Below are 13,609 nucleotides of genomic sequence, written 5' to 3'. Positions count from 1 at the left end.
TTAAGGATAGACATGATATGAATTCAAATTCAAAAATAAAAAATGTTACATATAAGCCATTTCATTTAAACTAACTCCATTTTAATTGAATTTTATTAATTTATTTATTTATTTTTATTTTCAAGTCTTATTATTATAAATCCGTGCATTTGCACGGGGATAAAACTAGTAATAATAATAATAATAATAATAATAATAATAATAATAATAATAATAATAATAATAATAATAATAATAATAATAATAATAATAATAAATTCCCTCTAATATAATGTTTGTTTTTATTTTTTATCCTTTGAGGCTACTTTCAATTAAAAAAAAAAAAAAAAAAATCATTTACAAATTTTTTTGGCTGTCATTTACAAATTTTTTATATTTGAGGAATGATTTTAAAAATTCTTTTAACAACAAAGGGATGTTATAATCAATGCATGGATTTTGAACTTTTTTTAAAAAAGGATCAATTACTTTTGTCATTGATTTTTTTTTTTTTTAAAATGACTTAGGGCCTATTCACTTCCGCTCCAATTAGTTCAGTTCAACTCCTAATTCCCTTCTATCATAAAATATTCATTTCAACTATGTTGAATTCAGTTCAGTTTAGCCCCAATCAGTTCAGTTCAGTAAATGTGAATATATCTTAGTTTTGTACAACTTATTTTTGCAAAATTAAAGATGTATTCTATTCACCTGATTTTCACTTATCTGAACTTATTAGAATTGATTAAAATTTTAATTATAGCTTTAACTTGGATAATATTTATCAAACTTTGTTTTCCTAGAACTTATCTTAACTTATTTTTATCTAGTAAACAGAACCAACCCTAAAATTACTTTAAGTGAATTGAAAATAATTTTACAAAAATTATATTATTTATAATTATCAATCAATAAAAAAATTTGATTTTTTTTAAAAAATGTTATTAAGGAAATAAATCTTATACAAAACAATTTCACAATCTTATACAATATAATAACTTTTAAAAAAAATTGACATATCTTTATTAACACAAATATTTATAGCTATAAAAAAAAAAAATCATATATATTCCATATTTTCATCCGATTCACCTTTTGGGCTAATCCGGATTCAATGATCAATTCTGGGTGATTAGGTTCCAGTCCTCTCCCAATTGTTGTTTTGGAAAAAAAAAATCAATGCTAATAAAAAATCAACATATTTCCAAAAAAAAAAAAAAAAAAAAATTAACAACATATATTTTTATTTTCCCTTCGATAATTAATATAATGGTCGTTATAATAATAATAGTCAACAATCTACTATACATATACGGAGTACTAAAAAAAAGGAGTCTATTTTTTTTTTTTTAAAAAAAAACACATGTCACTATTCATTATAAATCTCCCACAACCAATACGACTTAGGGCCTGTTCATATTTACTTATTTTCAGTTCAGTTCAGTTCAGTTCAGCTCCAATCAATTCAGTTCAATTCAATTCAGTTCAGTTCAATTCAATTCTAATCAGTTCAGTTCAATTCAGTTCAGTTCAGTTTTATGCATTTTAATTTTTCAGTTCAGTTCAGCTCCAATCTCAGTTCAGTTCAGCTCCAATCAGTTCAGTTCAGCTCAATTCAGTAAATATGAACATGCCCTTACTTCGTATTTCTCATACATTTCAATCTTTAAATACTACGTATTATTTTACAATTATCGTATTTATATCACACACTATTTTATATCTAACTAACATATATTGCGTAATCCTTTAGTTTGATCAAAATTTATATTTTTAGACATTTTGATCAAAACAAAATATAAATTATACAATGATAATTTAGGGCCTGTTTACTTCAGCTTAATTTCAGTTCAGTTCAGCTTCAATCAATTCAGTTCAGTTCAATTTCGCTCCAATCAGTTCAGTTCAGCCCCTAATTTCCTTTTCTCATAAAATATTTATTTAAGCTCAGTCCAGTTCAGCTTCAATCAGTTCAGTTCAGCTCCAATCAGTTCAGATCAGCTTCAATCAATAAATGTGAACAGACCCTTAATAATGGTTTTTAAGAATTATTGTGCATAGCACGGGAAATAACCTAGTTTTTACTAATTAAAACTTATTTTCACCAACTTTCCATTATATTTATTCAAGTTACCGATTTTTATAAATTAAACATTTTATTAACAAAAGTTTATTTTTGTTAAATTGAAATTAATTTTACGGAATATTATTTGAATGAATAATAAAAAAAACTACTTGTAATATTTTTGCCAACATAAACGGTTACACATAGATGTATGTTTAATTTTCATAATGTACATTCTTTTTTATTTTATTTTGAAGAAAAATTTATTAGAGTTATTTATTTCAAACTAATTTTGGGAGCAAATTTAAAAAGACAATAATGACAATACAAATAAATTAAAAACTCGAATTCTGATACTTGTTTTACCTAGAAATCTCAAATATTTTTATTCAATAGTATGTTGATCATTGACATAAGAATACCCAATCCCTTCTACAACCATATGTAGCCTTTAATTCACTTATAACCCTAAAACAAAATAATTAAGGAACAAAACAATTATTAATCAGAAATTACTTTTGCCTTCAAAAGTTTGTCCAAATTGCCAATTAGTAGGCACAACATTATCAGATTGCACCATTTTACCATCACTAGTAGTAACTTGGAATGAAAAACCTTGCCCTAATAAATTTTGAGTAATTTGCCAATTTTGCCCCCAATTACGTTCCATTTGCAACCAATCATTCGAATTAGAGGGCTTAATCTTAACGTTAGCAACATCTCCTGCACCTCCAACATTAAACACTAGTACAAGTAACCAACCTTGGTTCCCTTGTAGTAGGAACTTAACGCCACCTTTCTTAACACAAGGAACTCGACGAAACTGAACTGGAACAACCCCGGCTTCATATTTTGCAATTGTTACAAACATTTTTTCCGATAAATCAAAGTGTTTTTGTGGAGGGTTACACCAAATATCGACTGTTTTTGTGTAATTAGGAGGGCAAAAATTGGTGGCCGTGATCTTAATAGTTTTAGCATCGGGTAAACAATTTTTCGAGTTAATGCATTGTATCTCGTAACATGATCCACACGCTGATCCATTGTTGAATAACGCTGTGCTTAATGCTGCTGTCTCTAGACCGTAACCTTGATCGAATAGGTTTTTATACCCACAAGCACCATCTGCATGCAAATCAAAAATAATTTCGCTGAATTATTAATAATTTTACACGTCTTCTTAAACTGACACGACCAACCATCTTAATAAATTGGTCGATACTATTAGATGCATTTTGACACGTGAATCAATTAATAAATTAAAATTAAATTAAACATAAAAAAATATTAAAAAATGAAAATAAAGTGAATAAATTCGAGCCTTACACATAGTTTCTCCTCCTTTCCCGTCACCATAAAATGTAGCACGGGCATCGGTCCACCCTTCGCTAGCAGCTTGGCAGCTTAACGAAAATGCTATTGTAATAGCCAAGAAACAATAAAAGAGTGGCATAACTAATCTAACCATTTCTACTGTAAAATGTAAATGTATAGTTTATGGTAGAAAAAAATGTTTTTGATGAGATTTTTTTTAATGATTATTATGGTCAGTATACATGAATTTTATAGAGGATTAATTGGTCCAAATTCGGTAATATTTAGCTGTATGGCAATAATCTTTTGGATAGAAAGGAGCATATCTCACTTTCTATGTTTATAATTATTCTCTGATTTTATTTCATAAAAAATTTGATAAAAGTGGAAGTAAATCACATTTTCTATGTTTGAAATAAATAATACAAGTATATACAGTATTTGTCCAATTTATATCATTAAGAAAATTTATTAAGAAAATATAGAAAATAAATATATAGAAACAAAAATAATTAACAAAATTATTGTCATGGCTAGCTAAGACTTCCAACCCAAACCCTATCTAGCATTATTTATCCTAGCCAAATCACAGCTATTGTTAAGAAAATGTGGATATGTTCTATTCACCTGATTTTTGCTTATTTGAACTTAGGGCCTGTTTATATTTACTGAACTGAGCTGAACAGAACCGAACTGAACTGAACTGATTGGAGCTGAACTGAACTGAACTGATTGGAGCTGAACTGAACTGAACTGAAAAATTAAACTGAACTGAACTGAACTGATTAGAGCTGAACTGAACTGAACTGATTGGAGCTGAACTGAACTGAACTGAAAAATTAAACTGAACTGAACTGAACTGATTAGAGCTGAACTGAACTGAACTAATTGGAGCTGAACTGAACTGAACTGAAAAATTAAACTGAACTGAACTGAACTGATTAGAGCTGAACTGAACTGAACTGATTGGAGCTGAACTGAACTGAACTGAAAAATTAAACTGAACTGAACTGAACTGATTAGAGCTGAACTGAACTGAACTGATTGGAGCTGAACTGAACTGAAAATAAGTAAATATGAACAGGCCCTTACTAGGCCTTATTAAAAACTTGTTCTAGTTGTAAATTTTAACTTGGGTAACCCTTATCAAAAATTTATTTTCCCGAGCTGAATTTAGGGTCTGTTCACTTCAGCTTAATTTCAGTTTAGTTTACTTTAGCTCCTAATTTTCTTCTCTCATAAAATATTTATTTCAGCTCAATTCAGTTCAGTTCAATTCAATTCAGCTCCAATCAGTTCAGCTCAGTTTAGTAATATGAACATGTCCTTATTTGAATTAATTTGAGCTTAACTGAACTTATTAGACATGAAATAATTGAAATTAAGGTACGGTGAACATAACATATCCTAATTGACTCGCACGCTATAAGCCTATAAGATGATTTAGAACAAGTGTAAGAAAAAAGAAATAAAAAAAAAAAAAGATACTTTTCAACTTTAACCTAATCTCCTTCCATATAAGTTCATTAATAATTAAGGTGACAGTCTCACATTGAGTTTTGAATATTTTATATTTATATATTTATACATTTTTTCATCTAATAAAAGTCTTCTATTACAACAGTTTGACTTTTAAATTGTAATTGGATAAGTGGCTATGATTAGATATTTAGATGTTTATATAAATAATCCGAAATTTTAACTGATTGAACAATTAAAGATTTTTATGTTCAATGTTGTATGTTGGCAAAAATAATCATCAAATTATTGCTAAGAAAGCGACTAAAGTATATTTTGGAGTACATTCCTCTTGAAGGATTTACACGATAGCTAAATTAATCAATAATACGGGGAACTTGAACTCAAACAAACCTTTGTAATATAGTGGATTCAATTCTGCATAATAAAATGTTAATTTACAGCGAATTTAAGTTTTGATTGAGGTTTAGAGAACAATTTTCTTATACTACTCTCCTAAATATTTATATTGATCATTTTTATTTAAATGACATTTTTGTAGCATCATTTTTAATTTACTTGTATTCTTTGGTAAAAATATATGAATGCGGGTATGGGGCGAACGGGCAGTACTCATAATAGTCATAAAGTTGTAATACCAATAAGACTTCTTGTAATTTAACGACAATTTCCTCTTTTACCATTTCTAGATAAAACTAAAATAAAATCAATTTCTCTTTCCTGTTCTCCCTCAATATCCCGTAACTCTGATTTTTCCCCAATTCCTAAAATTCTAGGGTTTGAGAAGCCCCAATTTCATTTCGTCTCAAACCCTAACTTTGAAAATTAAACCCACCCCATTAAAATGTTACCCCAAATTCCCAATTTATCATTCCTAATTCTCTCTCTCCTCTTCATCTCCTCCACCCAAATCGTAATATCCGATACCCAATCTTCCATCATTCAATTGCCCACCAATACTTTCGTCAGCGATTCTAATTTATGCTCGATTGAAGAATCAGAACCTTCTGGAAAATCTTGCCCGATTAAATGTTTTCGACCCGACCCGGTTTGCGGCGAAAATGGTGTAACTTACTGGTGCGGTTGCGCTGATGCTCATTGTGCGGGTACTCGGGTCGTAAAATCTGGGTATTGTGAAGTTGAAAGTGGTGGATCGGGTCAAGCTTTTCTGTTGTTTCATTTGATTTGGCTTATTGTTTTAGGGTTTTCTGTTCTTTGTGGTTTGCTTTGAGATTTTGAGTGAATTCTTTTGTAATAGTACAAGGGATTGTTGTTATATGTAATTGAGAAAATGGGGTTGTAAATTTTGTTTTTTTTAGGGGAGTATTGATTTTTGTGTGTAATCAAATATTCATTTGTGAATGTAATATTATAATGTAATTGGAATTTGACAAATTTATATTGAAAATTAATTATATGTGTTACTATATTGTTTGATTCTTTTGTGTGTATAATATATTGATTTTTTCCTTGGTAATCTTGTGTCATTGTTGCATTTGGCAAAAATTTCTATGAAAATATTGTCTGATTTACTTGCTGTGAAGGAATTGCATTTTAGTATTGCCATTTTGGACTGGTGTTGATACTTGATAGAGTTGCACTGTGGTAGATTGATAGAGACGGAGAGGGTTGCAATGCTGGCATGGTCGATGTCGAATGACCGAAATTCTGTTTTCTGTGTTGGAATGGTGCACCGCACAGCTGAAATTCTAGCTGGTGAAGAGTCCATTTTGGCAGTGTTCAGGGAGAGAGTGAGGTGCAGCCTGCTGGTCAAGGCGTTCGGGTTGTGCAGCGAGTTGCTGCTGTTTGGTAGCCACCTGAACTAAGTTTCCTTGAACAGCACTAGAACAAACATTAGGTTAAAATTAAACTACTAACCGAAATCACTAATGCAGAAGCAGCCCTATTACTTGGTTGATTGAGTCCATCTTTGCAGCATCTGATAAGATGCAATATTTCGGGCATTTCTGTAGAATATATTCAATATAAGCCATAGATAACAGGAACTAACTTGATGCCAAAAATGTGCAGGACTAGAGGAGTAAAACAGCCATTATTGCACCTCCACAAAGCCTTACTAAGGACCATACCGGAAAATGTTTGAGCTGTTGCATTGCAAAGCTGGAAATGCTATGAGCAACTTATGCAGGAATTTATTGAAAACTTGTGGTAAACTTCAACTCTTGTTTTAGTATAATCGAATTTGAGATGCTAACCTAAAAACTTCCTAAATTAAACATTACATTCTATGACCAACAATAGAATAAACTTTTCAAATTATACTGTAATCTATACACTAGTATAATATTAATCATGACTATTAGGTCCACTATGTGCAATGGAAGGGCAGAAAACACAGCATATGAATATATGAGTTGCCAATGGTAACATAAATTATCTAGATAAATTTATTTAAACTGCAAAAGTTCCACTCAAAAATTCTAATAAGTGATAGAGGAAATGATGTTTGCTTACTTGTATATGTTATTCCAAACAATAAAGTGGTCATACTCTAATTGCAAAAATAGCTAACAAATATCAAACAAGCACCAGTGGTCTAGTGGTAGAATAGTACCCTGCCACGGTACAGACCCGGGTTCGATTCCCGGCTGGTGCACTAAACCAAGCTGTGATGAAAAATGCACATACTGTGGCCCAAGGGTTCGCCACTTTCTTCAGAACACCTGAAGAAGCAAACTGTGCTGCTGAGCTTTGTTATCTTTTTGTTTCTTGCATTAGAAACAGTAGAAGTTTGAGATCAAGTTATAGCCAATGCAGATTGCGGAGCAAAGCTACTTCCTGATGATATGAGGGGCTAGGAGTCGGTGCGCGGGATAGTAATGTTGGCTGGTGCAGTCCTTATGGGCGTGCTCAGGGAAGCGAGTGAGGTGTAGCCTCAAAGAATTAAGGTGTGCAGGGAGTTGCTGCTGTTTGGTAGCCAGTTAGCCACCTGAACCTCATTTTCTTAGAGAGCATTAGAAACCTTAGTCCAGCTAAATGGTTAATTGAGTCCATCTTTGCAGCATCTTAAGTTAATATGACAGCTTCTTATCACTCTGTTACACAAATGATGCAAGAATCATAAGATGTGATTTTCAGGCAATTCAGGAGAACATTAAGTATAGATGGACAGGACAGTAGTAAAAGTAATCATTATCGCACACCCATGAAGCTGTTACTTTGAGTATTATTTGAAAAGCTATGTGCAAATTATGCAGAAATAATGAGTGGTAAACTTTAACTCTGGTTTTTAAAGGTGCTAATTGAAAAACTTCTTAAATTAAACATTAATCCTAAGACCAATCATAGAAGAAAAAATTCCACATCATAATTTAAAATGTTAATCATGAATTTTAGGATCGCGTTACGCATCAAAAGGGAAGAAAACACAACATATTGTGAAGTGTCAATAGGAAGATAAGATGGTCTATAGCTTCAATGTAGACCTCTATGGCTTTATGTTCTTAGGTGGGGGATATATCATGAGAACTAACATTACCCTATCATTATTACCCGAATCGCTAATTAGAGTAATTATCTTACCAACCGTCTAGAGTTTTATCCATTTCTCATCAAAATCTTCCAATTCTATTCACAATTTCACATTAATAACTATAAAAATTCGAGTAATTAGCTTAAAAATGTTTGCACTCTATCATAAATTGATACTCCCTTTATCTCATAATACACTGTATTTTTTGACTTTTTGTTTGTGTTTTTTTTCACAATAATTAAGAATTGGAAGGAGAAATTGAATGAAGTACATTGAAAAGATAAAAGTATAATTCAAGATCCGAAGAGAGTAAAAAACCTCCCTCTCAAAAAAAAAAACCCTAGCCTCCTTTTCTCTCTTCTCTCTCCTAAACCTAGTCTCCATTGTTAATTTTAAGGGCTTCCATCGGATTTCACTGGTGGAAAGCCCCAATCTTTATTTTCTTTTAAGCTTTTTAATTTGTTTTAGGTCACAATAATGTCTCCCTCAAGAAAGGGTTTATCTCCTTCGAAAGACAAGGTTTTTTCGATCTTCTTCGAAAGACAAGGTTTTTCGTACTCCTTCGAAAGACAAGGTTTTATTTGTGCTTAATTTGATCTCCGGTTGTGCGGGGCTACTATTGATTGTGGCTCGGATTCGGATTACGGAATCAACAGAAGAATTTACTTTCTCACAAAATTGCGAAGCGACGACGGATCCACTCAAAAAGTTGTATGAGACAACGAATCGAGAATATGCCGAATTGTTATATTTATGTATTTGGATTCTTAGCCCTTCCCCGATTAATTCTTGTTTGATTTTGTTAAATTCGTTTTCATTATCGTTCATTGTCAATTGTATATGTCGTATGGCTTACATTAATGAAATTTAGTGTCCTTTTAGGACTTTTATCAAAAAAAAAAAAAAAAAAAAAAAAAAAAAGTATAATCATTGGCCAAAGGTAGAAAAAGAATGACCTTTATGGACACATACTATCTACAAAAAAAGTTAACAAACATTCAACAAGCACCAGTGGTCTAGTGGTAGAATAGTACCCTGCCACGGTACAGACCCGGGTTCGATTCCCGGCTGGTGCAAATACACAAGCTATGATGAAAATTGCGCATACTGTGGCACAAGGGTTCGCCACTCTCTTCAGATCACCTGAAGAATCAAACTATGCAGCTGAGCTTGACACATTTTTTTTTTTTTTTATTTTTTATTTGACACAGCTCACATTAGTTTGCTGAACATGTTACAGACCTTACAGTCCTGACTAGATTTTGTTTTCGGGTATGGAGGGGATAAGGAGTCAGTGTGCAGGATAGCAATCGCGCCTTGTTAGCTGCTATAACAAGGACACCGTGATTGTGAAATGAAACGAAGAAGAATCGATTCATGAGCCAGTACATAGAAAGAGAACGCGCTAACATTTGTATCATACACAAAACATGCTACTAAAATGATTTGTTATAAATCAAATTCTGAAGCTATTACAGAATTATGCCTCAAGAAAGCAAAACTTTATTAATACATCAGTTAGAAAAAAAACCAAAGCATACATAGCTGAACAATTTACGATTAGTACAAAATCATTAGTCCTTTTAGTGATTAACAGCGCGACAAGATCTTCTAATCTCTCCTTGATTACCAGTAAGAACGCCAACTCTTCCCAAGTTAACCATTGCAGAGCCAAATCTATTGACAAAATAATCAGGGGAATAGGCCAATTTTTTCACAATGCTGTTAGTAAGTGGAGACCTTCCTATGTTTGCATCAATCTCAAGCTTTCCTTGGTTTACCAATAGTTGCTTGTAGTAGCCGTTGTCAAAGTGATAATGTTTTTTCGGGTTGTACTCGAAGTAAACCTTGTTGTGAGCACCACTACCGTCTTTTGGACACATTTTCTTCAATGCATATAGCATACCGGTATGCATCCTAGGGTCTGGCTTACCGGTGTTGTGGAAATTGTATAGACGGTGGTCAAATTTTTCACAGTGTGTAAATCCAACAGTATGTCCACCTGTATGATCGACGTTATAAGTTTAATTGTATAGTCTATATAGACATTAAAATAACACAAAATCCATAAAATGTAACAATTTTACTTTTATTTTTAGGTGAAGTTAATAATGCATACCTAGAAGAACAACAAAGTCTTCCTTGCTTAGTCCTCTTGAAGCAAATAGATGGACAGCGTCACGCACTGGCAAGTTCTCTGATGGAAGATTAGCAAGGGCTTCTTCTACTTGTGAAACAACACCATCTCGTCGTCCTGTTTCTACATAATACCATTTACCTCCAGCCTGCATTGCAACTTTGATTAGTTTGAGGTATCATATACAAAGTATATAATTGTATTAACAACTAATTAATGATGGTAAACAGGTTATTGTGTCCAAATTTGTGAGTATACCAAATGATCAAATTGAGATTATGAAAAGATTTGCATACTCACCAAAAATACAGCACTTCTAGCAGCCATATTAAGTACATCAGCACAAGAGACAACTCCGGGACAAACTTCCTCTACGGCCGCCTTTGCAGCATCCACAACATTAAAACCCCTAAGACTTGAGTTTGGATTTGCTGTTTTCTCCGATTTTGGCCCATCTAGTAGGACTGATGCATCACATCCCTAAACAAAGAAACAAAACCGCGACATAAGTATTAATTAGCTAATCATCAAGATACTAAAATGACAACTCTAGTTCATTATCAAATTTACTTACCCTAACAATGCAATCATGAAACTGTAATCGAATGAGACCAGCAACAATAGTTGGATCCTTAACAAATTCAGCCTTAACTGCGCTGAAAATAATTTCTTCAACGTTGTGACCCCAACATTTATCCTTATAGCTTAGTATCCGATAGACAATTGACCATAACATTGGCTAACAAGGGTTACTAGAACGAGCCCTAGGGCTAAGGCTACCGAAGGAGAGGTACACCTCATTTTCTCGAACTAGCTAGCTTGTTTATTAACGAATGTTAAGTACTTAATTAATTATGTTCAAGCTAAGTGATGATGAGAATTGCTAAGAAACTCTCCTTTATATATATAGTGAACCTAATAATGTTTAATCTAAAGGATAATGAATTAACAACTAGACTTACTAGTTAACTTGCATGTTAGGGTGTATTATTTGTTGCTTATAATTGCAATCATACATTTGCATGTCATGAACGTTATATCTACGTGAAGAAATTAATATTTAATACCCTCATTAGTCATTATGCTATGATTATGGCTTTAATTTGGCTAAATTATCTTCATAAAGATTGTTTTTTTGGCTTACAATCAACATTATGCCAATCATATGATTGACACACATACATATAATTTAACAGACATGCTTCTTGACTTTACGAGTTTATTGACTTGGATTAATAATATACATAGTATTAGGCTAATTAATTACAAGTCAAATTATAATCCTAGATTACTTATTTACAAATTGGTGGAGGTGGGAGGTTTAAGGCACATGCAATTGTGACAAAATGATGCGACTTTGTTTTTATGCACGTATATAATATGGTTTTATATGTCACGCTAGCAAAATGGTAGGTACACGAAGATGATTAGATGAAGCATCAACCAATTATTAGTTTGAATTGAACTTTGAATGTTTCAAACCCAACATTTATGATCTGTTAAGGATGTCTTCCATAATTTGAATTTGATGTTTTTTTAATCAAAGATTCACATTTGGCCCATGGGCCGGTAACGTCAGGCCGTTCCATCATGCCATTAAGTTGCCAAAATTGATAACACATACACATTATGTTATGTTAAGGGTAGATATCATCAATTGATCTCGTACGTGTTCTTTAATTTACGGAGTATCACATTGAGTTATGTTCTCTTTTCGTACGTATTGAAAGGCAAGTTACGTCTTACAAAGCACTTCATATTTATATTGATTTATATACTCGTAGAATTTGATAAGCTACTTACCACGGTCTGGTGCCCTCTACACTGATTATCACTTAATATAAAATTTTTATTGAGTTTATATGTAATTTAATTTTCATCTCACGCACAAAAGGTTATTTTAAGACAAAAGTTAAACATCCTATTAAATTTGAACACACGTTTCCGTGATATTTTTTTTCCTTTATCAAGGAGGGGACTAGGTGGCCAGATATTACTATAACCAAGTTAATTAACATCCGGATATATCATGTTAACAAAAGAACATTGAGTTTATCGAATAGAGACTTTGGTTAAGTTTTGACCTAATTAAGTTCAAGGCTTGCAAGAAAACATATACAAAGTACATTTGATTAGCTCTCTAATTAAGCATCCTATAATATTAAACAAACTCTATAGTCCATGTAACATATCGATCAAAAAGGCATAGTATAATATTAGAAAAAAAAAATTAAAAATTAAGATAAAAAATGCTTTAAAATATGGGTTGAATTAAAGTTCATCCTGGTGATGGTGATGAGAAAAGGCCTCCTTCATAATGTCCGCAGTCTTGTGCACCGCCTCACCAACCATCTCCGCCGCGGTTTTAGCAGAATCCTCCATCATCATTTTTGTTTTCTCTATACTCTCCTCAGCTGCTTCTAATACCTTGTTCTTTTCCCTTTCATCTGCTATATTGGCTTCAACTATTGGGAGCCCTAGGTCATCATTTCTCCTATACAACAAACATTACAACATTGTTAATAATTTACGTAATAATTGTTAGGAAAATAACTCACATGTGAACTGAGTTGGGACTAATTGTCCATATATATATTGATTTAGACCCGTTCACTTCACCTTATTTTTGCCGAACTTATTTTATTTTTACTGAATTGAAATTATTTTTGCTGGACTAAAATTATTTTTACTGATTATGTGTTATATTTCATTTTTAAAGTTACTGATTTTTACTGAACTGAAATTATTTTTACCAGATATTATTATTTTTTAAGTGAAATGAACCAGGTCTTAGTTAGTGAGCTACTCCTACTATCACTAATCGTCTTAAAATATACAGTAGATTCGATTTGTATGTGATCAAAATCTCCTGGTCATGTCACAGGCTAACTATAATACGAAGTAGTTGAAATGAGAAATTAGGGTCTGTTCTCATATGTTTATTTTCAGTTCAGCTCACTTCAGTTCAATTCAATTTAGCTCATAATTTCCTTCTCTTATAAAATATTCAACTTAACTCAACTCTTTCAGTCTGTGAGAACATACCCTTAGTCACAACACTATCACGGGCCGGGCTTATTAACTACCATTTTTGAAGTTGAATGAGAAATTAATTAATTTGGTTCACAAGCTAGTTAACCAT

General features: G+C 32.1%; 1 protein-coding gene, 4 non-coding genes and 1 pseudogene across 5 annotated transcripts; 4 read left to right on the top strand and 2 right to left on the bottom strand.

Annotated features, from left to right (window-relative positions):
• Positions 1–2,549: 2,549 nt before the first annotated feature.
• LOC145625448 (putative expansin-A26 pseudogene) lies at positions 2,550–3,512 on the bottom strand (annotated as a pseudogene).
• Positions 3,513–7,383: 3,871 nt separating this feature from the next.
• On the top strand, positions 7,384–7,454 carry TRNAG-GCC (transfer RNA glycine (anticodon GCC)). Its single transcript has one exon. It is a non-coding gene; the product is annotated as a tRNA-Gly (tRNA).
• Positions 7,455–7,461: 7 nt separating this feature from the next.
• Positions 7,462–7,550, top strand: LOC145625567 (small nucleolar RNA snoR114). The gene has a single exon (XR_014110506.1). It is a non-coding gene; the product is annotated as a small nucleolar RNA snoR114 (small nucleolar RNA).
• A 1,785-nt stretch (positions 7,551–9,335) lies between these two features.
• On the top strand, positions 9,336–9,406 carry TRNAG-GCC (transfer RNA glycine (anticodon GCC)). Its single transcript has one exon. It is a non-coding gene; the product is annotated as a tRNA-Gly (tRNA).
• A 7-nt stretch (positions 9,407–9,413) lies between these two features.
• LOC145625566 (small nucleolar RNA snoR114) lies at positions 9,414–9,502 on the top strand. Its single transcript, XR_014110505.1, has one exon. It is a non-coding gene; the product is annotated as a small nucleolar RNA snoR114 (small nucleolar RNA).
• A 374-nt stretch (positions 9,503–9,876) lies between these two features.
• LOC145625447 (peroxidase 57-like) lies at positions 9,877–11,203 on the bottom strand. Its single transcript, XM_081678487.1, has 4 exons — positions 11,042–11,203; positions 10,768–10,947; positions 10,450–10,615; positions 9,877–10,332 (listed from the first exon to the last, which is right to left on the bottom strand). Exons 1-4 carry the CDS (start codon positions 11,201–11,203, stop codon positions 9,914–9,916), a joined length of 927 nt encoding a protein of 308 aa, XP_081534613.1. The 3' UTR covers positions 9,877–9,913.
• Between the last annotated feature and the right edge of the window lie 2,406 nt (positions 11,204–13,609).

This window comes from Chenopodium album, chromosome 3 (genome assembly GCF_948465745.1).
Source record: "Chenopodium album chromosome 3, dcCheAlbu1.1, whole genome shotgun sequence".
NCBI lineage: Eukaryota > Viridiplantae > Streptophyta > Magnoliopsida > Caryophyllales > Amaranthaceae > Chenopodium > Chenopodium album.
This window is presented reverse-complemented; position numbering and strand designations above follow the sequence as displayed.